General features: G+C 36.9%; 2 protein-coding genes across 2 annotated transcripts; one reads left to right on the top strand and one right to left on the bottom strand.

Moving 5' to 3' along the window:
- Positions 1-1,387: 1,387 nt before the first annotated feature.
- Positions 1,388-1,943, top strand: LOC130975833 (uncharacterized). The gene is made up of 2 exons (XM_057900563.1): positions 1,388-1,482; positions 1,598-1,943. The coding sequence occupies exons 1-2, from the start codon at positions 1,388-1,390 to the stop codon at positions 1,941-1,943; spliced, it is 441 nt and encodes a 146-aa protein (XP_057756546.1).
- A 572-nt stretch (positions 1,944-2,515) lies between these two features.
- LOC130975832 (AAA-ATPase At5g17760-like) lies at positions 2,516-4,610 on the bottom strand. Its single transcript, XM_057900562.1, has 3 exons — positions 4,361-4,610; positions 3,819-4,131; positions 2,516-2,573 (listed from the first exon to the last, which is right to left on the bottom strand). Exons 1-3 carry the CDS (start codon positions 4,608-4,610, stop codon positions 2,516-2,518), a joined length of 621 nt encoding a protein of 206 aa, XP_057756545.1.
- Positions 4,611-27,848: the final 23,238 nt, after the last annotated feature.

Raw genomic sequence — 27,848 nt, 5'->3', positions numbered from 1 at the left:
TTAAATACAAAGTGTTTTTTTGATACATAAATTTTCAATATTTAATGATTAAGTAAGATGTGTTTATGACCTTAAATTCTAATAAATTTTTATATTTTCATAAGCAAAATTGGATTTATTTCTTCTGAAATAAATAGATTTATAGAAAAAAATAAGTACTTTTGAATTATAAACTTTTATTTGAGTGTTTTGAAAATAATTTAAGATAATAAATCACATTTTTATTTTGCAAATCTCATTTCAGAGAAGTGAAATTAAGCAAACTTAATCTTGTGTCTAATAAGGAAATTATATATAGAAAAAAAAAGAGGGACATTCATGCTAAAGAGGTCATGCTATAGCCATTGTTTTGCTTTATCAATAACATATGAGTAAAGCTAGAGAACCAAAAACATATCAGCCAAAATCCAGTCAAATATCTTTGGATGAATTCAAAATTTCTACGAGTTAATATATATGGATGTTTCTTCTACTAATTATCAGAATGTTTCTTTTTCATATTAAATGGATGTTCTTTTATATATTTGTGATTGTTGGAGGTAGATAGGTTAATGTGAGAGAAAAGAGGAAGGTTTTTATAGGTTTTAATTAGGTTTACTTAATCAATTTAAAATTTTTTTAATTTTGAATTTAAAAAATTTAAAATTAATTAATTATTAATATAAATTAATGTAGTTTTGTTTAGTTTTTGGCTGATAAGCTTTTGGTTCCTTATACTTTTTCATAACATATTAACTTTCCTGAGGTAATCACTGGTTTGAGTTTAATAACTATAATTACTTGGAAGTTGGAAGTATTGTGCTTGCTTTGGAGGAAGTTGATGAGGCCTTTGAGTGCAATGTCTACATTTTCACTCTTCATTAACTCTCCTGCAATTTCAACAGGTGTTGCATTAACCTTGTCCAACAAACCTTGTATGTCATCAAACATAGGATGATGATGGTTCTGAATTCTTAGGTAGTTAGAAGCCAGTGTCTTGAAAGCAGTGAAAGAGCAATATGACATGAATGTGCAAGTTCATTCTACCAGGTCTCAACAATGCAGGGTCAATACGTTCTTTGTGCATATCACTATTCTTTCTTCTCCACAACTTGACCACAATCCATCAATGAAATTTAGTAGCCCCGACACAGTAACCTTAATTAGAACAAACATATATACATACATAATTAAAATCACAAAATTTCATCACATGATGCTTATGTTTTGCATGCTTAGGTGGAATGTGGTTAAAAGGAAACATAGAAAAACTAGAAAGATAAAAATCGATTTCTTAGAGATGCATTTTGTAGTTTCATGATTCACACGTAACGGTGCGGTGAGCGTGGAAGATCGAAATTGAAAAAAGGGTGTCGTTGATGCAAATTAAAGCTGTGATTTAATCGCAATGGCAAACACCCCTAGTTCAGATCCAGATTTAGAGTTTTCTCCAGCGGAGCTTCAAAGCTTAGCACGGGTTTTGAGCATACTCTCAAATATCAAGTGCTAATTTCTTATCAGATCCGTCAAGTGTTTATTACTTGCATCCAGGTGAGATTCTGGGAATCTCTATTGTTACTGTTATCTTGAACACTCAGAACTATAATTCCTGGTCTAGAGTTGTGAGGTTAGCTTTGAAATCAAAGAACAAACTAAGATTCATTGATGGAACTATACAAAAATCGAATAAGGATGATCCAACTTTTATAGCTTGGGATAAATGCAACATATATGTTGTAGCTTGGATTAATTTGTCATTGAGTACTGAAATTGCACAGAGTGTAGTTTGGAATGAGATTGCTGTAGATCAGTGGGTTGATTTAAAGCATAGGTATTATCATGGAGATTTGTTTAAGATTGCTAAGCTAGAAGAAGAATTACACACAATGAAACAGGGAGATTTAACCATCACAGGATACTACACAAAGATGAAGGCAGTTTGGAAAGAAATTGAAGGCTTCTAGCCAGTTCTTAAATGCAAGGATTGCAATGAAGAGTGTGATTGTGGTCTTCAAACAATGAGAAATTACAGAAGAAAGAATTATGCAGTAAGATTCTTGAGAGACTTGAATGAGCAATATGGGACTGTGAGATCCCAGATAATGCTTATGAGACCTATTCCTACTATCAATGAAGTGTTCTCTTTGCTTACTCAACAAGAGAGGCAGCTTCATGGTCCAGATCAGGAGGTTAGAAGTTTTGCTGCAGTGGGCAATTTAGTGCACAATTTTAACAACTATGTCCCTAGAGGAAGAGGACGAGGGGGACGAGCAAAGAGAACTGGAAGAGGTGGTGGAAGGGGCTCATCTAAGACGTTCATATTGTCACAAGGTAGGGCCCCTTGTGGATACTTGTTACCACAAATATGGATTCCCACCCCACCTCCAAAGGCAAAAATTATCACGGGAAGTGAACAATACAGCTGTGACAAATCACATAGCCACTGATATTGAAGAAAATAGTGGTTATACAGAGAAACAAGAGAAGGAGAGTGATGTTCAATCTTTGTCTAATCAGAATTTGAGAAACGCACTGTTTACCTTTCTTCAACAGGAGTGTACACAGCCTTGTCAAGGAGCAAACATGAGAGAAACCTACCACACCAATGCAGAAAAGAGAGGTATAATCTTAGAGACTTATACACTTTTCATGAGCTCCCATATTGCACATTTATTGTCAGTAAAAACTTTTTTTTATCAAACTCTTGGGTGCTAAACACAGGTGTCACTGATTATGTGTCACACTCAATGCATTTTTTTATTACTTCTAGACATATTAGGCTAATTCTGGTCAAGTTACCAAATGGGACACAAACAACAGCACGAATAAGTGGAACTGTGGTATTTTCAAACACATTTTATCTCAATGATGTGCTGTATATACCAAGTTTTAACTTTAATTTAATTTTCATATCCAAAATTACAAAAAGTTTGCATTGTCAATATGTTTTTATTGACCAATACTGTAAGATACAGAGCCAGAATTCCTTGAAGATGATTGGCACAGCTAGAGCAAAAAGAGAGCTATACATAATGCATTCACCATCTCAATTGGGCATTTCAACATTAGAGACAACAGATACGAAACATTTAGGACATCCATTGCATACAGCAAATTCAGGAAATTGCAGCAAAAGTATAGCACTTAGCTTGAATACTAGGATTGCAGATACAATTACACAAAATCAATGTTTTTCAAATTTTTCAAATAATGATTTGTGGCATTATAGGCTAGGCCATGTACCACAAAGCAAATTAGAAATAATAGAACAAATTTATCCTTCTATACAGTGCAATAAAACTGCATATGATACACCTTGTGACTCTTGTCATTTTGTAAAGCAAAAGCGTTTGCCATTTTCTCTTAGTGAATCAAAAAGCCAGAATAGTTTTGATCTTTTGCATATGGATATTTGGGGTCCTATAGCATCAATTTCTTTACAAGGTTTTAAATATTTTTTAACAATTGTGGATGATAAAACAAGATTTGTTTGGGTTTATTTCATGAAGTTAAAGTCAGAAGCAATCACTTTGATACAAAATTTTATAACCTATGTTAAAACTCAATTTTTCTTTCTGAATCAATATACAGAAATTATTCTCTTTCTCTTCTTCCCCAACCATTTGAAGTTGATAGTCAAAAACTAATTAGATGATTTGACAGATTTGATTAAATTGTTATCCAAAAGTTTTCGACTATCAACTTTACATGAAGACAACAACACGCCAATTTTCACCTAATGAGTGACATTTTAATAATACATAAGGTGCCAAAAGTGAGGTATTTTAAACAAAGTGGGATTCAAATGTTATATTTGAATAATAAAAAAAAAACTTTACCTTATCATCATCATTGGTTCCATCAGCATCTTCCTATTGTGCAATTGAACAGAGCAATCAATGTCTTCAACGACCAAAATTGACTTGCTTCCTGTTCCGATCAACAACCTCCTAAGATCTGAATTGCATTGCACTTCTTTCAAATCCAAGTCATATATATCAAACCTTAGATAGTTAGCCATGGCAGCTATCAAGCTTGATTTCTCGGTACCTGGTGGTCCGTACAAAAGGTACCCTCTTTTCCAAGCCTTCCCAACTCTCTTATAATATTCTTTCCTCCTCAAAAACAAGTTCAAATCTTCCAACAACATTCCTAATAATACAACACAAACTCATTACTACATCGTATCTCGAATTAGATTAGTCATATTTTTTATAACAATATTTAAAGTAACACATTTTATTTTGTTAAACAAATCAGTCTCATTCTCGAGATAAAAATTTATGGACTAATTTGGTAACTATAATTTGTTAGATATTAAAATGTAGGACAAAAAAATTTGAGAGACTAATTTAAGATATTAAAGAGAGTTGTATCATACCTTTTATCTCTGGCTCCATTGTTATAGAATCAAAAGTTGAAGGATAATTAAGAACAATAGAGTTCCAATAATCTGTTCCATTATAATCAATGGTGTGAAGCTTCACCATCTTCTTCTCTTCTTCAATGTCCTTAGCCTTTTGAAGAATGTAAGGAAAGTAAGAACCCAAAACCATGTCCAAATGTTTCTTGTGAAATGTTACTTCAAAGTAACGAACTTCATAGGAAACACTATGATACTTTGATCTCATGTCTTATTTGAAGGAATAGTGATAAGAGACTTATATAAGTAGGTCAAATAGTATGAAATTTGAATATTTGTAACGTAAAATTTATTATGACTAATAATATTATTATGACATTTGTAATATAGATATTTATTATATTTAATGAGTTATTTATAGAAATTAATTATTGGGGATTATAAACTTATTGTATAATTTATTACATTTAATGAGTTTTTTTGTATATATTTTTTTTTGCTGATTTGGAAATAATAGGTGATTTGGCAAAAATTGAATGGTTGATTCTAAAATTTTGTCAAGTAAGCGATGTTGCTGACATGGCATTAGTAGGAAGAGAAACATGTCTTAAAAATAATATGGGTAAACTTATGTATCTACTTTTATATATTAAGAACAGATTAATAGTTGAAAATTATTAGATAATAATTTAATCAAATATATTAAGTTATTTAACGATTCTCAATTACTAACTTCATCACATGATATGTAAATTTTCACTTTATAATAATCACCTAACAACAATGTACATAACAACTAATAGCAAAGAAGGTTCTTCTGGAGTAAGGATGATGGTAGTAATGGAATGGTATTAGTAAGATGGGAAGTGGTGTAGGCCCCTAAAAAACTAGGCGGGTTGGGAGTTGGGGAGGCTATGGTTCGTAACACAGCAATGTTGTTTAAGTGGTGGTGGCGGTTTGCTAAGGAGGATTGCCCGTTGTGGAAGAAGGTAGTTTATTCCTGCTATAATCTGAATCCTAATGAGCTACTGTCAACTCAAGTGCTACCTACTAGAGGAGGACCGTGGAAGGATATTTGCCAGCTACAAATAACAAATAACCATATAAGGGATAAGATGATTACATGCTTGTCTATGGAGATTGGTGATGGGCAGCATACGCGTTTTTGGGAGGATAGATGGTTGCTTTGTGGGCCTCTAAAAGAGCGGTTTTCCAGGCTTTTCTCTGTTTTAAATCAATGTGAATCTGTTATAGGGGATTGCGGGTTTTGGGATGGGTTAGACTGGATTTAGAACTTCCAATGGAGGAGAGAGCTCTTTCAATGGGAGTTGGGACTACTGGAACAATTACATGAGGCTTTGAGACCTGTGAAACTAGTAATTAACAGAGAGGATAGGGTAGTATGGAAATATGATAGGCAAGGAGTTTATTCAACAAACTCACGTGTTCAGGTTTTGCAGGAGGCGTTGCTCCCGGAGAAGGTGACAAGCTACAGTTTTACAAAGACCATATGGAAAGGATTAGTTCCACCTAGAGTAGAGTTATTTGCTTGGTTTGTCCTGATAGGTAGGGTGAATACAAAAGAACGGTTAAGCCGGTTCGGGATCATTAACCAGGAAGATAACGTGTGTGTTTTATGTAATAAATATGAGGAACACGTGCACCACTTGGTTATCGATTATTTGCCAATAATGATCTATTTCAGGTTCAATGAGAGAACATTTTCTGTGTTGGACAGAGGGGCGAGGAGAAGGGAGGATAGAGAGCAACGTTTGGGGTGCTTCTGTGCGATCGTTTGGAACATCTGGCTGAAAAGGAATAGAAGGATATTTCAGAATAAAAGCAAAGGTGTTGAAGAAATCACTCACATGACTGTGTTGAGTCACAATGAGTGGAGAGGTATGGACCCCTTTAGTTGTTGATGGGAATGCCGGAGATGACACGAGGGTTTCTTTAATGTTGCTGTGCTTTTTAATTTGGCTTTTTGTTTCTGTTTGACTGCTCCACTATACTGTGTTGAGCTTTTTGTTTAAAAAAAAACCTAATAACAAAGCTTTATGAAACTGAATGTAGGTCAGTAATATCATTTTTAATTATCTAACCTAGGTGTTCATATAATTAAATTGTGGAATTAGATACCAACATGTTAGGTGTAGTAGAAGAAGATAGAAGAGAAACTAAATCTGATATAGTTACTGGTTAGTTAGTTGGAGGCTAGGAGAGCTAAGTTTGTTATAATTAGCTCATCAGTATTGATAAGCTAAGCTTACATTCAGTTACAAGTTAGTTAGAGAGCTAATCCATATGATGCTAGATAAGAAGCATTACTTCATGGTAATAATTAAGCACAATTATTATCATGAACAATATTCTCATTTCTGTTCACATTTTCTCTAAGAGTTCTCTCTCTCTTCTTCCTCTGCTTCTGATCTCACTTTCCCTCACCTTCATAGTCTCTAATACCTTTTATGGTATCAGAGTTCCAGTTCTAATCCATGCCTGACAAAAGCAGCACACACGCTTCCACCGTTACGAGCACAAAAGCAACAATCAACATCATTTCATTTAAGCTTGATGAGAATAATTTTGTGCCTTGAAGATGTCAGGCGCTAGCGTTCATCAAATCAAATCGACTCAAAGACCACCTCAATCTAAAGAAAATTTCAAAGAGATTCAACACAGAAGAAGATCGGGATGAAGAGATCGAGTTGAAAGCGTTCAGTGATTGGGAATAGGAAGATTAATTTCTCGTCTCATGGTTCTTTGCATCCATAGATCTAGGATTTGCAAGTCAAGTTGCCAATTGTGAGTTTGCTCATGAGATTTGGTATAAACTTGAAGATTACTTTGCAAAACAACTGAAATCAAAGATAAAACAACTAAAAGCACAAATTAAATCCATCAAGCTGCAAGATTCAGTAGTGGAGTATGATAAACCACTATTTTATGGTTTATATTGTGTTTAATTGAGTGGTTTTATCAAGTTTTTCACCCCCTTATTCATAGGATTTGCATGATTTTATAATTCCTCCCTAGTTTAATTCTATGATTGAAAACATGCTTCTTTGGTCTTAATTTAGCTAATCTTAATCCTGTCTTATTACAATTCGATGCCTTGATCTGTGTGTTAAGTGTTTCAGGCTTCATAGGGCAGGAACGGCTTAGAGAATGAAGAGGAAGCGTGCAAAAATGGAAGAAACACAAAGTATTGAGGGGATGACCAGCGAGAAGTCACACGGTCGCATGGCTCACGCGACCGCACAAAATGGAAGAATTCAGAGTGACGCGCTCGCGTGCCTGACGCGACCGCGCGGATTGGAAGCTGCACGAACGACGCGAATGCGTAAACGATGCGCACGCGTGGTACGAGAAACGCTGAGTGATGCGAACGCATGGACGACGCGACCACATGACAAGCGCGATCTGCAGAATTACAGAATACGCCGGAGACAGTTTCGGGCCGCGTTTGGACCCAGAGTTCGGCCCAGAGACACAAATTAAAGCCAGGGAACATGCAGAGACTCAGATCATCACTTCAGAGGCTATTCATAATTCACTTTTCATAGTTTAAATGTAGTTTTTAGAGAGAGAGGCTCTCTCCTCTCTCTTAGGATTTAGGATTAGGATTTCTATTAGGATTAGGAATTATCTCATCTTCATATCAGGTTCAATATTCCTTTTACTTTGTATTTCTCTTTTACTTTCAGACACTTTGATGCTTGTATTACTTATGTTGCCTATTTAGCTTATGATCCATTCATGTTAGGATTTTCTTAATTAATATAATTTGAGGTATTTCAGACTTATGATTGTTTTCTCTAATTTATGTTATTGATGCTTGGGCTCTATCCAATTTATTTTCATTCAAGTAGATTTTATTTCCTTTTGGATTTGGTTGATTAATTGGTAACTCTTGAGTTGTCAAACTCAGTAGTGGTTGAAATTGGCAGATTCTAATTGATCTAAATCGTTCTAAAGCTAGTCTTCCCACAGGGATTGACTAGGACTTGAGGATCAAACTAATTACTCCACTTGACTTTCCTTTCCTTTAGTAAAGGTTAACTAAGTGGAATTAAAACTCAATTCTCATCACATCTGATAAGGATAACTAGGATAGGACTTCCAATTTCTCATATCTTGCCAAGAGTTTATTTTACAGTTATTTATTTATTTTACTTGTCATTTAACATACTTCTTCCTCACTTTCAAAACCCCCAATTTACAAGACTCATAACCAATAATAAGAACATACCTCCCTGCAATTCCTTGAGAAGACGACCCGAGGTTTGAATACTTTGGTTTATAAATTTTATTGGGTTTGTTACTTGTGACAACCAAACGTTTGTACGAAGGGATTTTCAGTTAGTTTAGAAGCTATACTTACAACGCGACTATTTTTGTAAATATTTTCTTTTTGTTAGTTTTTGTTTCTATTTTCTCCTGCTACTATGAATTCTCACCCCTCTTGCTTTGAGTTTGGTTCTAATTTTGTTGCAAGGAATGGAAGCTATAACAGGACTATGCATCAAGGTCTAAGCAATCAAAGATGGATGGAGCCATGAGGATCTGATCACCCCTTTAGGCAACAACACCCTCCTAGATATCATGGACAGAAACCATTCTACAATGCATACCCAACTGATAGATTTGGTGGACCGCCTTGTAGCTACCAACAAGCCCCACCCTATGCTCAGAGACCATCCTTTCAACACAACCTCAACCCACCATACTCACAAGCTTCTTCTCACCATCCGCCACCATATGATCCTTACCCGCCCCAACGCCAATCCAATTACCCCCAAGAATCACCACTCCCCTATACACCATGTCCATATCCATCAAGCCAAGAATCACAGGTTCGCTTCGAAGAATCAGTAGACCAATTTAATACAATCCTTCATCAACTGGAGCAAGCAATAAATCAATTATTTTCCAGACGTTCAAACACTCAACAGACTCCCATGGCTTCATGTGGAGAATCTAATGAAGAACGTAGCATGGACGAGACACTAGAAACTCCAGTGGACAGCATAGAGCACAACTTCGTACTGGAACAAGTAGAGGAAGTTGTCATTGTTGAAGAAGAAGAGTTGGTTGAAGATTTAGGAGATGCCAAACCACCACCTGAATCCAGAGTTGTGGAGAATTCCGTCAAGGATGTTACAATTGATGCTAAAGAGGATGTTGTGCAGCCTCTAATGCAGATATCTTATGAAGAACTAGACGGAATAACCCAAGAGGCAAGTTTCCTTGATGACGATGATCACAAGTCAAGTTCTCTTAGTAATGAACTTGCACCCGCAAGTGAATTCTTTGAGACAGAAGAATCTTCCCCAAGTGAATACGAATATGATGCAGAGGTTGACTTTTCTCAACCTCCCAATTATGACTCAAGTGATGAGGAAGATATCAGTAACTTTGATCAGGACATGGTTGGAATGGAAAAGGTTTGCAAAGAAGTGGAAGAATTCACCGAAGACCACAAGGGAGTAGAGCTTGCAGAACCACTGAAAACACTGATCCCAAGGCCACTACCAATCAACACAAACTTCAAGTGGGTGAAATCCTTAGCTTTTATCTTTACTTTTCCACTTGAATATGGTTTACTTGAAACAGATGGCCAGCTTAGAGCTCTCTGCGGCTTTAAGAGGAAAAGGGAAATAACTCGCACCCAGCGCGGGTATGCAAGATTCAATGAGGTTTCGCACTTCAATTTGAGGTGCAGGAATTGGTGTCAAGCTCAACTGGAAGGATCTCGGAAGCTGTTTGGTCACTGCAGTGAGAATTCAGACTACTCACCACCCGGCTGAAAAAATGCAGATCAAGACAAAGACGGGTGTAAAAGTAGAGTTTAGGATCCTGGAATCTCTTCTGACATTCAATACCTCGGGAGTCTGGAAACCTGTTTGAAACTACTCAAAGGTTTTATGTGCCTTGTTTGGGACCCCGGAGGATACTGGCATTTCAAATACTGGTGGAGATTTTTGGACGAATTCAAGCACAAGCCACCATAGCAGGAAGCTCATCAAATGTCCAACTTAAGAACTTTAACTAAAAGTGCTAGTTGGGAGACAACCCACCGTGGTATGATCGTTCCTTTTCAATTATAATTTTATTTAGTTTTGTTTGTTTTTGAGTTTTATTTTATTTTATTGAACCTGGAATTATTCATCACATCTGCATCAGCATCTGCATACTGCATTCTGCATTTTGCATATAAAAAAAACAAAAAAAAACGCACGCAACGCGTAAGCGTCGCTGACGCGTCCGCGTCACAAGTGCATTCGGAAGAAAAGAAAAGCGAACAGAGAGTCACGCGAAAGCGTGGCTGGAGGCATGCCTTTGGCACAAATTGGTCCACGCGACCGCGTCGCTGGCGCGTTTGCACCATGTGGGAAAAACGGCTCCCACGCGTCCGCGTAAACCATGCGAACGCGTGCCTCGAAATCGACGTAAAAAGGGTATATGGCCGAAAGTTGAGCTAGAATTGGGCTGGACTCGTGCTAGAAGTACAAGCCTTGCCACGCGTACGCGTGCCCCACGCGTTCGCGTCATTTTTCAAATAGGCCATCCACGCGATCGCATCAACCACGCGACCGCGTCACCCTCAAAAGTGGCAATATGATTTTCGAACAGAGAGTTGTGCGAGCGCGAGGCTGCCCTCGTGCCACTAGCACAAACGATGTCACGCGTTCGCGTGACTGACGCTCCCGCGTCACCTCACTTACGTGCTACTCGCGCGAACGCGTGCCCCACGCGTCTGCGTCACAAGCGCCACACAACTTATCCAGATCAGCCAAATATCTTATCTTTTCTTCCCCAAATCTAAATCTTTTCTTTCCCTTCTTATTTCTTTCTTCCCTCCTTTCTTTTTCTTTCTTTTTTTTTAATTGGTGTTGGAAATTTATTTGGGTCATTATTTTGTGGATTGTTAAGAAATTGTTTGACAATTATATACCATTTTTTTAGGGTGCTTGCATGTTCAATTTAATACTTTCCATACCTTATTTAATATGCATGCTTTGTGTTTGTGAAAAAGCCCGTATGACATTGTGCATTCTTAATTATTCTATCCTTCTACTCTAATGCCTGCTTTTCACAAACCCCTTTCCAGTATTTTATTAATTGAATATAATTGTCAATACAAACGTTATTGTTAGTTTCTCACGACTAATAATACATTATGCCTTTTATTGCTTGATTTATGCTACTCATGCCTTTGCCCGCATGCCAATAAACATCTTGCATCTAATTGCCTCAATTTATCATGCCCTGTTTCAATTGTTGTCCTGATTTCATGGAGTAGCGCCCATGTGTTAACGACATTCTTCTTTACCTTGGCATGATTATCACTCATACTACCCTCCTCTCTGCTCTACCCCTTTGACTTCATGTCCATTTCTCTTCTCCCTTTTCAGGCTGGCCACCAGGAAGAGTGAAGAGAAAGACTCTACAACGAGCACCGACTGAGGAACCATGGTGGACGAAATTGTGATCCGTACTCTTTGTACTTGTATGAAATTTAATTCGAGATAATAGCTCTTTGGTATGCCTGGTCACAACTCCGTTCAACTAACCAGCAAGTGTACTGGGTCGTCCAAGTAATAAACCTTACGTGAGTAAGGGTCGATCCCACAGAGATTGTTGGTATGAAGCAAGCTATGGTCATCTTGTAAATCTCAGTCAGGTAGATAATAATTGATTATGGAATTTCGAAAATTAATAATAAATAATAAACATAAAATAAAGATAAAGTTACTCATGTATTTCCATGGTGGGAATTTCAGATAGGTGTATGGAGATGCTGTACTCCTTCTGAATCTCTGCTTTCCTACTTCCTCCTTCTTCCTTCTCATCACTCCTTTCCATGGCAAGCTGTATGTAGGGCATCACCATTGTCAATGGCTACATCCCATCCTCTTAGTGAAAAAGGTCCAAATGCTCTGTCACAGCACGGCTAATCATCTGTCGGTTCTCGATCATGTTGGAATAGAATTCCTTGATTCTTTTGCGTTTGTCATCACGCCCAGCAATCGCGAGTTTGAAGCTCGTCACAGTCATTCAATCCCGGAATCCTACTCGGAATACCACAGACAAGGTTTAGACTTTGCGGATTCTCATGAATGCCGCCATCAGTTCTAGCTTATACCACGAAGATTCTGATTAAGGAAATCCAAGAGATATGTGCCCGGCCTAAGGTAGAACGGAAGTGGTTGTCAGTCACACGCGTTCATAGGTGAGAATGATGATGAGTGTCACGGATCATCACATTCATCAAGTTGAAGTGCAACGAATATCTTAGAACAGGAGTAAATCGAATTGGATAGAAAATAATAGTAATTGCATTGAAACTTGCGGTACAGCAGAGCTCCACACCCTTAATCTATGGTGTGTAGAAACTCCACCGTTGAAAATACATAAGTGAAAGGTCCAGGCATGGCCGAGAGGCCAACCCCCAAGATCTGAGAACTAAACGTCCAAAGATGTCCAAAGATCCAAAGATGTCAATACAATAGTAAACTATCCTATTTATACTAGACTAGCTACTTGGGTTACAGGAGTAAGTAATTGATGCATAAATCCACTTCCAGGGCCCACTTGGTGTATGTTTGGGCTGAGCTTGATCTATCCACGAGCTGAGACTTCTCTTGGAGTTGAACGCCAAGTTGTAACGTGTTTTGGGCGTTCGACTCTGGTTCGTGACGTGTTTCCGGCGTTTGACTCTAGACAGCAACATGGAACTGGTGTTGAGCGCCAATTTACGTCGTCAATTTCCAAATAAAGTATAGACTATTATATATTTCTGGAAAGCTCTAGATGTCTACTTTCCAACGCCGTTGAGAGCGCGCCATTTGGAGTTCTGTAGCTCTAAAAAATCTATTTCGAGTGCAGGGAGGTCAGATTCCAACAGCATCAGCAGTCCTTTGTCAGCCTCCTTCTCAGAGTTTTGCTCAAGTCCCTCAATTTCAGCCAGAAATTACCTGAAATCACAGAAAAACACACAAACTCATAGTAAAGTCTAAAAATGTGGATTTAACATAAAAACTAATGAAAACATCCCTAAAAGTAGCTTGAAATTACTAAAAACTACCTAAAAACAATGCCAAAAAGCGTATAAATTATCCGCTCATCACAACACCAAACTTAAATTGTTGCTTGTCCCCAAGCAACTGAAAATCAATTAGAATAAAAAGAAGAGAATATACTGTAAATTCCAAAATATCAATGAATATTAATTCTAATTAGATGAGCGGGACTTGTAGCTTTTTGCTTCTGAACAGTTTTGGCCTCTCCTTTTTCCTTTGAAGTTCAGAATGATTGGCTTCTCTAGGAACTTAGAATTTTGGATAGTGTTATTGATTCTCCTAGTTAAGTATGTTGATTCTTGAACACAGCTACTTATGAGTCTTGGCCGTGGCCCTAAGCACTTTGTTTTCTAGTATTACCACCAGATACATAAATGTCATAGACACTTGACTGGGTGAACCTTTTCAGATTATGACTCAGCTTTGCTAAAGTCCCCAGTTAGAGGTGTCCAGAGCTCTTAAGCACACTCTTTTGCTTTGGATCACGACTTTAACCACTCGGTCTCAAGCTTTTCACTTGGACCTTCATGACACAAGCACATGGTTAGGGACAGCTTGGTTTAGCCGCTTAGGCCTGGATTTTATTTCCTTGGGCCCTCCTATCCATTGATGCTCAAAGCCTTGGATCCTTTTTACCCTTGCCTTTTGGTTTTAAGGGCTATTGGCTTTTTCTGCTTGCTTTTTCTTTTTCTTTCTATTTTTTTCCGCCATTTTTTTCGCAAGCTTTTGTTTTTCACTGCTTTTTCTTGCTTCAAGAATCAATTTTCATGCTTTTTCAATTTCATTTAAGAGTGGTGAAGGATTAATGGAATTATTCATAACTTTAAGACATAGTTACTAACTACTAATGATCATGAAGTAGAGACACAAAACATAGATAAACATTTAATATAAAAACCGAACAGCAGAAAAGTAAGAACAAGGAATGAATCCACCTTAGTGGCGTCTTCTTCTTGAAGGACCAACAATGTCCTTAAGCTCTTCTATGTCCCTTTCTTGCCTTTGTTGCTCCTCCCTCATTGCTCTTTGATCTTCTCTTATTTCATGGAGAATGATGGAATGCTCATGATGTTCCACCCTTAATTGTTCCACATTGTAGCTCAAATCTTCTAGGGAAGTATTGAGTTGTTCCCAATAGTTGTTGGGAGGAAAGTGCATCCCTTGAGGCATCTCAGGGATTTCTTAATGATGAGCTTCCTCATGCATCTCTTGAGATCCGTGGAGGGTCTCTCTTGCTTGCTCCATCCTCTTCTTGGTGATGGGCTTATCCTCTTCAATGAGGATGTCTCCTTCTATGATAACTCCAGCTGATTTACATAGATGGCAAATAAGATGAGGAAAAGCTAGCCTTGCCGTGTTGGAGGGCTTATCGGCTATTTTGTAGATTTCATGGGAGATGACTTCATGAACTTCTACTTCCTCTCCAATCATGATGCTATGAATCATGATGGCCCGATCCACAGTAACTTCAGATCGGTTGCTAGTGGGAATGATGGAGCGTTGAATGAACTCCATCCATCCTCTAGCTACAGGCTTGAGGTCCAGTCTTCTCAGTTGAACTGGCTTGCCTTTGGAGTGTCTTTTTCATTGAGCTCCTTCCACACCTATGTCCATGAGGACTTGGTCCAACCTTTGATCAAAGTTGACCCTTCTAGTATAGGGACGTGCATCTCCTTGCATCATGGGCAAGTTGAATGCCAACCTCACATTTTTCGGACTAAAATCTAAGTATTTCCCCCGAACCATTGTGAGATAATTCTTTGGACTCGGGTTCACACTTTGATCATGGTTCCTAGTGATCCATGCATTGGCATAGAACTCTTGAACCATTAAAATTTCGACTTGTTGCACGGGGTTGGTGAGGACTTCCCAACCTCTTCTTCAGATTTCATGTCGGATCTCCGGATACTCATTTTTCTTGAGCTTGAAAGGGACCTCAGGGATCACCTTCTTCTTTGCCACAACATCATAGAAGTGGTCTTGATGGCTTTTGGATATGAATCTTTCCATCTCCCATGACTCGGAGGTGGAAGCTTTTGTCTTCCCTTTTCCTTTTCTAGAGGATTCTCCGGCCTTAGGTGCCATTGATGGTAATGGAAAAACAAAAAAGCTTATGCTTTTATCACACCAAACTTAAAATATTGCTCGCCCTCGAACAAGAGAAGAAGAAGAAGAAGAAAATATGAAGGAGAGTGAGGGAAGGTGTTTCGGCCAAGGTGTAGAAGAGGGGGTTTGTGTTGTGTGAAAATGAAGTAGAATGAAAGGGTATATATAGGGAGGGGAGTGGGTGTAGTTTCGGTCATTTAGGGTGGATTTGGGTGGGAAAGATTTTTGAATTTTGAAGATGGGTGGGGTTTATGGGGAAGAGTGGATGGATGTGAGTGGTGAAGGGGGTAATTGGGAAGAGAGGTTAAGGTGATTGGTGAAGGATTTTTGGGGAAGTGTGTTTATTGGAAAGAGAGAATGAATGTTGAGAAGAGGGGAGAATATGTTAGGTGGGGATCCTATGGGGTCCACAGATCCTGAGATGATCCTGTGGGGTCCACAGATCCTGAGGTGTCAAGGATTTACATCCCTGCACTAATTAGGCATGTAAAATGCCTTTGCACACCATTCTGGCCTTTAAACGCCGAAGTGATGCACACTCTAGGCGTTCAGCGCCTATGTGTAGCATGTTTCTGGCGTTGAACGCCAGTTCCATGCTTGTTACTGGCGTTCAGCGCCAGCTTTCCTCAAGGCACATTCCTGGTGTTCAAACGCCAGGATGTTTCTTGTTTCTGGCGTTCAGCGCCAGAAACATGCTCTGTTCTGGCGTTGAACGCCAGCCAGATGCACCTTACTGGCCTTTAAACGCCAGTAAGTTCTTCCTCCAGGGTGTGATTTTTCTTCTGCTGTTTTTTATTTTGTTTTTAATTTTAATAATTTTTTCGTGACTCCACATGATCATGAACCTAATAAAACACAAAATAAAATTAAAATTAGATAAATAGAAATTGGGTTGCCTCCCAATAAGCGCTTCTTTAATGTCATTAGCTTGACAGTGGACTCTCATGGAGCCTCACAGATATTCAGAGCATGATGAGGGCCTCCCAACACCAAACTTAGAGTTTGAATGAGGGGGCTTCTCAACACCAAACTTAGAGTTTGGTTGTGGCCTCCCAACACCAAACTTAGAGTTTGACTGTGGGGGCTCTTTTTGACTCTGTACTGAAAGAAGCTTTTCATGCTTCCTCTCCATGGTTGCAGAGGAAGGTCCTTGAGCTTTAAACACAAGGTAGTCCTCATTCAATTGAAGGACTAATTCTCCTCTGCTAACATCAATCACAGCTTCTGCTGTGGCTAGGAAGGGTCTTCCAAGGATGATGCATTCATCTTCTTCCTTCCTAGTGTTTAAGATTATGAAATCAGTAGGGATGTAAAGGCCTTCAACCTTTACTAACACGTCCTCTACAAATCCATAAGCTTGTCTTACTGACTTGTTTGCCAATTGCAGTGAGAATAAGGCAGGCTGTACCTTAATGATCCCCAGTTTCTCCATTACAGAGAGTGACATAAGATTTATGCCTGACCCCAGGTCACACAGAGCCTTATTAAAGGTCATGGTGCCTATGGTACAGGGTATTAAGAATTTACCAGGATCTTGTCTCTTTTGAGGTAAAGTTTTCTGAATCTATATATCTAGTTCACTAATGAGCAAGGGAGATTCACCTTCCCAAGTCTCATTACCAAACAATTTGGCATTCAGCTTCATGATAGCTCCTAGATATTGAGCAACTTGCTCTCCAGTTACATCTTCATTCTCTTCTGAGGAAGAATAGTCTTCAGAGCTCATGAATGGCAGAAGGAGATTTAGTGGAATCTCTATGGTCTCTATATGAGCCTCAAATTCCTTTAGGTTCTCAATAGGGAACTCCTTCTTGTTTGAGAGACGTCCCAGGAGGTCTTCCTCACTAGGATTTTCGTCCTTCTCCTCCCTTGTGCATTCGGCCATATTGATTACATAAATGGCCTTGCACTCTCCTTTTGGATTCTCTTCTGTATTGCTTGGGAGAATACTGGGAGGAGTTTCAATGACTTTCTTACTCAGCTGGCCCACTTGTGTCTCCAGATTTCTAATGGAGGACCTTGTTTCACTCATGAAACTTAAAGTGGCCTTTGACAGATCAGAGACTAAGTTTGCTAAATTAGAGGGGCTCTGTTCAGAATTTTCTGTCTGTTGCTGAGAAGATGATGGAAAAGGCTTGTTATTACTGAGCCTATTTCTTCCACCATTATTAAAGCCTTGTTGAGGCTTTTGTTGATCCTTCCATGAGAAATTTGGATGATTTCTCCATGATGAGTTATAGGTGTTTCCATAAGGTTCACCCATGTAATTAACCTCTGCCATTGCAGGGTTCTCAGGATCATAAGCTTCTTCAAAAGCTGCCTCTTTAGTACTGTTGGATGCATTTTGCCATCCATTCAGACTTTGAGAGATCATGTTGACTTGCTGAGTCAACACTTTGTTCTGAGCCAATATGGCATTCAGAGCATCAATTTCAAGAACTCCCTTCCTCTGAGGCGTCCCACTATTCACGGAATTCCTCTCAGAAGTGTACATGAATTGGTTATTTGCAACCATGTCAATAAGTTCTTGAGCCTCTTTAGGCGTTTTCTTTAGGTGAATAGATCCACCTGCAGAATGGTCCAATGACATCTTGGAAAATTCAAATAGACCATAATAGAATATATCTAATATGGTCCATTCTGAAAACATGTCAGAAGGACACTTTTTGGTCATCTGCTTGTATCTTTCCTAAGCTTCATAGAGGGATTCACCATCTTTTTGCTTGAAGGTCTGAACATCCACTCTAAGCTTGCTCAGCTTTTGAGAAGGAAAGAATTTATCCAAGAAGGCCGTGACCAGCTTATCCCAGGAGTCCAGGCTATCTTTAGGTTGTGAGTCCAACCATGTTCTAGCTCTGTCTCTTACAGCAAAAGGGAAAAGCATGAGCCTGTGGACTTCAGGATCTACTCCATTCGTCTTAACAGTCTCACAAATCTGTAAGAACTCAGTTAAAAACTGATAAGGATCTTCAGATGGAAGTCCATGAAACTTGCAGTTCTGTTGCATTAAAGCAACTAGTTGAGGCTTAAGCTCAAAATTGTTTGCACCAATGGCAGGAATGGAGATGCTTCTTCCATCAAATTTGGACGTTGGTTTTGTGAAGTCACCAAGCATTCTCCTTGGATTATTGTTGTTGGGTTCGGCTGCCATCTCCTTCTCTTGTTCGAAAATTTCAGAAAGGTTGCCTCTGGATTGTTGTAATTTAGCTTCTCTTAGTTTCCTCTTCAAAGTCCTTTCAGGTTCTGGATCAGCTTCAACAAGAGTGTCTTTTTCCTTGTTCCTGCTCATATAGGGAAGAAGAGAACAAGAAAAGAAAGAGGAATCCTCTATGTCACAGTAAAGAGGATCCTTATTATTAGTAGAAGAAGAAAGGGAAGAAGAGTGAAGAAGAATGGGTAAGGATAGAAGTAGTGATTTGAGATGAAGAGAGGTGAAGAGAAGTGTTAGTAAATAAATAAATAAATAGAAGAAGGGGAGATAGAGAATTTCGAAAATAATTTTGAAAAAGTGGTTAGTGATTTTCGAAAATTAAAGATAAGATATAATTAAAATTAAGAATTAAAACACTTAGTTAATTTAAAAAGAATTTTAAAAAAAGGGATGAGATATTTTCGAAAATTAGAGAGGGAAAAGTAGTTAGGTGGTTTTGAAAAAGATAAGAAACAAACAAAAAGTCGAATAGTTAGTTGAAAAAGATATTAAAGTCAAATTTGAAAAGATAAGAAGATAAGAAGTTAGATAAGATATTTTGAAATCAAAATTTGAAAAAGATAAAATTTTGAAAATGATATGATAAAAAGATAAGATAAATAGATAAGATAAAAGATAAGATTTTTAAGAAAAAGATATTTTGAAAAGGACTTAAATTTTTTTAAAATTAAAATTAATTACTTAACTAACAAGAAACTAAAAGATAAGATTCTAGAATTTTAAAGATTGAACCTTTCTTAACAAGAAAGTAACAAACTTCAAATTTTTGAATCAATCGCATTAATTGTTAGTGTAATTTCGAAAATATATATAAAGATAAGAAAAAGATTTTGAAAATATTTTGAAAAAGATTTTTGGAATTTTTCGAAAATAATAAAAAGAATGAAAAAGATATGATTTTTTAAAAAGATAATATTTTTAAAATTGAAAATTTGACTTGACTTGTAAGAAACAACTAATTTTAAAAATTTTTGACCAAGTCAACCCAAAATTTCAAAAATTTGGAGAGAAAAAGGGAAAAGATATTTTTTTTATTTTTGAATTTTTAAAGATGAGAGAGAAAAACACAAAAATGACTCAAAACATGAAAATTTCGGATCAAACACATGATGTATGCAAGAACACATGAATGTCAAGATGAACACCAAGAACACTTTGAAGATCATGATGAACATCAAGAACATATTTTTGAAAAATTTTTGATGCAAAGAAAACTTGCAAGACACCAAACTTAGAATTCTTTAATGCATGGACACTATGAATGCAAAAATGCATATGAAAAACAACAAACAACACAAAACAAGAAAACATCAAGATCAAACAAGAAGACTTACCAAGAACAACTTGAAGATCATGAAGAACACTATGAATGCATGGATTTTTCGAAAGATGCAAGAAAATTTTTTTAAAGCATGCAGTTGACACCAAACTAAAAAATTGACTCAAGACTCAAACAAGAAACACAAATATTTTTGGTTTTTTTGTGATTTTATGATTTTTTTGTATTTTCTTTTATTTTTTCGAAAATATTCTTTTGGAAAAACGAAAACAAAGAAAAATTTTGAAAAATTTTTGAAAACTTTTTGAAAAGAAAATTACCTAATCTGAGCAACAAGATGAACCGTCAGTTGTCCATACTCGAACAATCCCCGGCAACGGCGCCAAAAACTTGGTGGACGAAATTGTGATCCGTACTCTTTGTACTTGTATGAAATTTAATTCGAGATAATAGCTCTTTGGTATGTGTGGTCACAACTCCGTTCAACTAACCAGCAAGTGTACTGGGTCGTCCAAGTAATAAACCTTACGTGAGTAAGGGTCGATCCCACAGAGATTGTTGGTATGAAGCAAGCTATGGTCATCTTGTAAATCTCAGTCAGGCAGATAATAATTGATTATGGAATTTCGAAAATTAAAAATAAATAATAAACATAAAATAAAGATAAAGTTACTCATGTATTTTCATAGTGGAAATTTCAGATAGGTGTATGGAGATGCTGTGCTCCTTCTGAATCTCTGCTTTCCTACTTCCTCCTTCTTCCTTCTCATCACTCCTTTCCATGGCAAGCTGTATGTAGGGCATCACCGTTGTCAATGGCTACATCCCATCCTCTCAGTGAAAAAGGTCCAAATGCTCTGTCACAGCACGGCTAATCATCTGTCGGTTCTCGATCATGTTGGAATAGAATCCCTTGATTCTTTTGCGTTTGTCATCACGCCCAGCAATCGCGAGTTTGAAGCTCGTCATAGTTATTCAATCCCGGAATTCTACTCGGAATACCACAGACAAGGTTTAGACTTTGCGGATTCTCATGAATGCCGCCATCAGTTCTAGCTTATACCATGAAGATTCTGATTAAGGAATCCAAGAGATATGCGCCCGGCCTAAGGTAGAACGGAAGTGGTTGTCAGTCACGCGCGTTCATAGGTGAGAATGATGATGAGTGTCACGGATCATCACATTCATCAAGTTGAAGTGCAACGAATATCTTAGAACAGGAATAAATCGAATTGGATAGAAAATAATAGTAATTGCATTGAAACTTGAGGTACAGCAGAGCTCCACACCCTTAATCTATGGTGTGTAGAAACTCCATGGTTGAAAATACATAAGTGAAAGGTCCAGGCATGGCCGAGAGGCCAGCCCCCAAGATCTGAGAACTAAACGTCCAAAGATGTCCAAAGATCCAAAGATGTCTAATACAATAGTAAACTATCCTATTTATACTAGACTAGCTACTTGGGTTTACAGGAGTAAGTAATTGATGCATAAATCCACTTCCAGTGCCCACTTGGTGTATGTTTGGGTTGAGCTTGATCTATCCACGAGCTGAGACTTCTCTTGGAGTTGAACGCCAAGTTGTAACGTGTTTTGGGCGTTCAACTCTAGTTCGTGACGTGTTTCCGGCGTTTGACTCTAGATAGCAACATGGAACTGGCGTTGAGCGCCAGTTTACGTCGTCAATTTCCGAATAAAGTATAGACTATTATATATTGCTGGAAAGCTCTGGATGTCTAATTTCCAACGCCTTTGAGAGCGCGCCATTTGAAATTTTGTAGCTCCAGAAAATCCATTTCGAGTGCAGGGAGGTCAGATTCCAATAGCATCAGTAGTCCTTTGTCAGCCTCCTTCTCAGAGTTTTGCTCAAGTCCCTCAATTTCAGCCAGAAATTACCTGAAATCACAGAAAAACACACAAACTCATAGTAAAGTCCAAAAATGTGAATTTAACATAAAAACTAATGAAAACATCCCTAAAAGTAGCTTGAAATTACTAAAAACTACCTAAAAACAATGCCAAAAAGTGTATAAATTATCCGCTCATCAAACCACAACCCCCGCCACCTGCACATCTTTGCATGCACCGAGGACGGTGCAATCTTTAAGTGTGGGGAGGTCGATACCGATCTCCACGGGTTAGTTAGGCCGTTCTCAACACCAATTTTTATTTTTTATTGTTGCATTTGCATGTTTGATTGCATGTCTGTTTTATTTTGTGCATATTTTATCACTTGGTTGAAGTAATATTTTCTTTTTCAAGAAATTTTTATAGTATTTCACTAATTTGAATAAAACTTTTTGGAAAAACTTGTATGAAGAAATATTATTTTAGAACATAGTTTAGAGCTCGAACACACAAAACCAGTGAGATTTGGAGCCTATTTGATTGGTTGCACTTTATCAACCAAATATATTTTATTTTTGTGTGTTATTCTCTCTAAAATTGTAATCTTTGTCTTGCTTAATTCTATATTTCCATTATTTGATGTATGCATACACTTATATGATTGAGGCCTTATTTCACTGAGCTTACATACCCATATGGCCTTACCCTTTCATTATCCTTTGCAAACCAATGTTGAGCCTATTTTATCCCTTGTTCTTTACTTTAGCTCATCACTAACTTTAAGCGGAAAACAATAATGTCCTTAATTTGAATCCTTGATTAGCTTAGACTAGTGAGAGTGCTCATAATTAAGTTTGGGGAAAGTGGGTTTGGAAACGTTTGGTTTGGGAATTGAGTATGTTAGACTTTCTGTGAAAATGCGAAAAATGTTAAGAACATGTTTATGCATTCAATACTTTAATCATATGCATTGAGAAAAATAAAAGAAAAATAAAAATAAAAAAAGAGAGAAAAAGAGCAGAAAAATAAGGGAACAAAAATGCCCCAAAGTAAATGGTGATAGCAATGCATATGTACTAAACTCAAATTTAGGATGCATGAATATGTGGAAAACACAGTTAATGGGAAGTTAGATTTTGCACTTTAATTAAATGGATTGTCTTAAGTTAGGTGGAAGGTTTATGTTAATTAAGGATTCGGATTTTAATCCACTTGACCAAATACAATCCTACCTTGACCCTAACCCCATTACAACCCTTAAAAGACCTCTTGATTTGTGTATTGGTGCATTAAATTTTTGTTGATTGTTAGATGAAAAGCAAGCTATAGAAAGCAATATTAGTAGAGAATTGAGAGAATTAACCTAGACAATTGAGAGTTAGAATGATATACACTACCAGTAAGGGTTCAGTGCTTAATTCTATGTTCCCTGCTTTCATGAGCTATCTTCTTCTTGCAAGTTATTTGTACTTTATTTTGTGATTGGAATCAGTGAAATCCAGTTCATACTTGTTCTTGAAAGATTTATTTACTTTTTCACCAAGTAGGTAGAATTAGGGGTGGGCAAAAAAATCCAAATTTTGGATTTTAATCCAAATCCAAACCAAACCATTAAAAAAAAACCAGTTTTAAACCAAAAAAAATCCAAACCAAATTATATTTATTTTATAATTTGGTTTTTGATCCAATCCATTTAAATGGTTTTAAATCCGGATCCAGATCCAGATCCAAATTAAGATCCAAATCTTAAAAAACTAATTTGATTGAATTTAATTGACAAAAAATTAGTATTCCTCAATGAATATATTTAATCATGACTTTATATTATTGCACCTGTTTTCATTAGAGTTTTATAGCTTAATTATTTTGTATTCATTCTCTTATATCTATAACTATACAAATATATTACTTGATATCAGTACTGAAGATATTATCAAGCGATGTTGATAAAGACATGATTTAAAATCTCCCAAATTGGATTTACGAGCAACCTCGTTGACCACAATCTCATGGTTATTTCTTTCACGTTAAAATTTTCTACAAATATAACCATCATGTCGCATAATTGGTGCGGTACATATCTAAATGCAAAGTCTCATGCCATTGATTTAATATAATATATTAAATAAATAACTATTTTAAGTATATACTAAAATTAGTCATTAAGATAGAATATAATATTAGAATATAAAATATATATTAATAATGAATTAAATTACACACACACACACATATATATATATATATAGAGAGAGAGAGAGATTTTTTGTGGTATTCATTTGATGTTTTGAGAATGATTAAATGTTATATAGATTAGCTATTGTCATTAGATTTATAAAGAATCAAATTCTAGTTGTAAACTTTTAATGAACTTATACACTTTAAAATGACTTTAGTACTTTTAAAAAAATTATGGTTTGAAAATTGAATTTCTAAAAACTGGTTTTAAAATGGATTTTTTGTTAAAATATCTGGTTTGAAAATTGGATTTTTAAAAACTAGTTTTAAAATTGGATTTTTGGTTGAAGAAACTGGTTTTAAAATTGGATTTTAAAAAATCTAGTTTTAAAATTGGATTTTATAAAAAAAAATCAGATTTTAGATTTGGATTAAAAAAAAAACCGGATTTTAGATATGGATTTTAAAAAAACCGAATTTAAAACCGGTTTTATACGCAAAACTGGATTTAAAACCGGTTTATAAATAAAACCGGATTTAAATTATAAAACCGGTTTAAAACCGGTTTTTATTTTTTCAAACCGGTTTAAAACCGGTTTCTTTCTTCAATTCGGTTCTGGTTTGGTTTTATGAACCATAAAACTGGTTCTAAAATGGATCCAGTTTGGATTTACAAAAATCCAAACCATGCCCACCCCTAGGTAGAATCATTTTAGCATGTAGTTGCATTCACATTCATAGGTTGCATTGTATGAGTCTTGCTTTTCCCTCCTCATTTATTTTGTCCCCTTGAGCTTAGCATGAGAACATGCTAATGTTTAAGTGTGGGGAGGTTGATAAAACACTATTTTATGGTTTATATTGTGTTTAATTGAGTGGTTTTATCAAGTTTTTCACCCACTTATTCATAGGATTTGCATGATTTTACAATTCCTCCCTAGTTTAGTTCTATGATTGAAAACATGCTTCTTTGGTCTTAATTTAGCTAATCTTAATCCTCTCTTATTACCATTCGATGCCTTGATCTGTGTGTTAAGTGTTTCAGGCTTCATAGGGCAGGAACGGCTTAGAGAATGAAGAGGAAGCGTGCAAAAATGGAAGGAACACAAGGAATTGAGGGGATGACCAGCGAGAAGTCACGCGGTCGCATGGCTCACGCGACCGCACGAAATGGAAGAATTCAGAGTGACGCGCTCGCGTGCCTGACGCGACCGCGCGGATTGGAAGCTGCACGAACGACGCGAATGCGTGGACGACGTGCACGCGTGATACGAGAAACGCTGAGTGACGCGAATGCATGGACGACGCGACCGCATAACGTGCGCGATCTACAGAATTACAGAATTCACTGGAGACAGTTTCAGGCCGCGTTTCGACCTAGAGTTTGGCCCAGAGACACAGATTAAAGCCAGGGAACATGCAGAGACTCAGATCATCACTTCAGAGGCTATTCATAATTCACTTTTCATAGTTTAGATGTAGTTTTTAGAAAGAGAGGCTCTCTCCTCTCTCTTAGGATTTAGGATTAGGATTTCTATTAGGATTAGGAATTATCTCATCTTCATATCAGGTTCAATATTCCTTTTACTTTGTATTTCTCTTTTACTTTCAGACACTTTAATGCTTGTATTACTTATGTTGCCTATTTGGCTTATGAGCCATTCATGTTAGGATTTTCTTAATTAATATAATTTGAGGTATTTCAGACTTATGATTGTTTTCTCTAATTTATGTTATTGATGCTTGGGCTCTATCCAATTTATTTTCATTCAAGTAGATTTTATTCCCTTTTGGCTTTGGTTGATTAATTGGTAACTCTTGAGTTGTCAAACTCAGTAGTGGTTGAAATTGGCAGATTCTAATTGATCTAGATCGCTCTAAAGCTAGTCTTCCCACAGGGATTGACTAGGACTTGAGGATCAAACTAATTACTCCACTTGACTTTCCTTTGCTTTAGTAAAGGTTAACTAAGTGGGATTAAAACCCAATTCTCATCACATCTGATAAGGATAACTAGGATAGCACTTCCAATTTCTCATATCTTGCCAAGAGTTTATTTTACAGTTATTTATTTATTTTACTTGTCATTTAACATACTTCTTCCTCACTTTCAAAACCCCCACTTTACAAGACTCATAACCAATAATAAGAACATACCTCCCTGCAATTCCTTGAGAAGACGACCCGAGGTTTGAATACTTCGGTTTATAAATTTTATTGGGTTTGTTACTTGTGACAACCAAACGTTTGTACGAAGGGATTTTCGGTTAGTTTAGAAGCTATACTTACAATGCGACTATTTTTGTAAAATTCTTTACTAGCAAAAATCCTAACGTCAGAGTATATGGCAAAGATTAAGATGGTGACAAATACACTCTCTGCCCTAGGTGCGCCTCATACCAGTGAGGAGTTTATTGAAGTCGTGACACAAGGCTTAAATGAGAAGTAAAGTGCCTTCATCACCATGATTAATTCCAAGTCTGATACGGTTACCGAAAGCGAAGTTGAAGCACTACTAATGAGTCAAGAGGAACTGGTTGAATGCTTTAAGAAAACAATAATTCAAACTGCACACATGAATTTGGCACAAGGAGCTGAAGCACGAGCTCACGCTCAGAACAATGGTGGTTACACGCTGCAATAGACTTATCAACCAGGCTCTTACTCGAATTTGTAGGGGCAAGCCAGAGGTCAAGGGTTTCATGGTCGATTTGAGGCAGAGGCATCCGTGGTGGCAGATGTAGCTTCTACGGCAATAACAGACCACAATGTCAGCTCTGTAAAGATTCTGATATTAACACTAAGAAAATACAGAACAAGAAAGAACCAACAGCAAGAAAAGGAAATAAAAAAATTGAAAATGCAGAGAACTAGTATTGAAGTGAACAATAGATTTTCGAAAGAGTAAAGTGTACAGTACAAAAGTAAAGTGTTCTGCCTATTATTATATATATACTTAGCTCACTTACATAATATATATTGCTAGTACCAAAGTCACACCAGCTGAAACTAACCACAACAAATTACCAATCAATCTTGATTTATTTATTAATCAATCTTGATTTTCTTGTTTGTTTGTTAAGCAATTCTAATGCTTTAGTGTACTGTCACTAACACCCTCCCCCCAAATTAATCTTGATTTTCTTATTTGTCTGTTAAGCAATTCTGATGCTTTAGTATACTGGCACTAACAAGCTTTGCAGTCGAATTGGACACACCATGTAGGAGTGCTACCATTTATTTAACCAAAATTTTCATAATCCTCATGTAACGGCAACAAATATGCCTCCTCCTCCTTCAACCTCTTTCCATCAGACTCAGCAAGCAAATGCACTACTAACAGTAGCTCCACCGTGTACTCCTCTCATGGATAAGGCATGGTATCTCGATACAGGTGTGTCACATCACCTTACTTTTGATGCGAACAATCTGATTTTAGGCTCAGAGTATGAAGGCACAAAACAGGTGTTTACAGGTAATGGCCAAGGTATGAACATAAATATAATTGGCAAGACACTCCTACTTACAGACTCTAACTCTCAATACTTTAGGCTACTAAATCTACTTCATGTCCCAACTATCACCAAAAACCTCATAAGTGTAGCTAAATTCTCCCTAGACAATCATATTTTCTTCGAGTTTCATTCATTTGACTACTTTGTGAAGGCTCAGGAAACCAAGGAGATACTGCTAAAAGGATCACTTAAGGGAGGACTTTACACATTTGACAACATATGTGTGCTAGCCAAAGGAGTTCAGTCTAGCAGTAACTCGCAGTTCAACCATGCTAAAAGCAAC

The sequence above is a fragment of the Arachis stenosperma genome, chromosome 4 (assembly GCF_014773155.1).
Source record: "Arachis stenosperma cultivar V10309 chromosome 4, arast.V10309.gnm1.PFL2, whole genome shotgun sequence".
Taxonomy (NCBI): domain Eukaryota; kingdom Viridiplantae; phylum Streptophyta; class Magnoliopsida; order Fabales; family Fabaceae; genus Arachis; species Arachis stenosperma.
The sequence above is the reverse complement of the archived record's forward strand: the minus strand, read 5'-3'. Positions and strand labels throughout refer to the sequence as shown.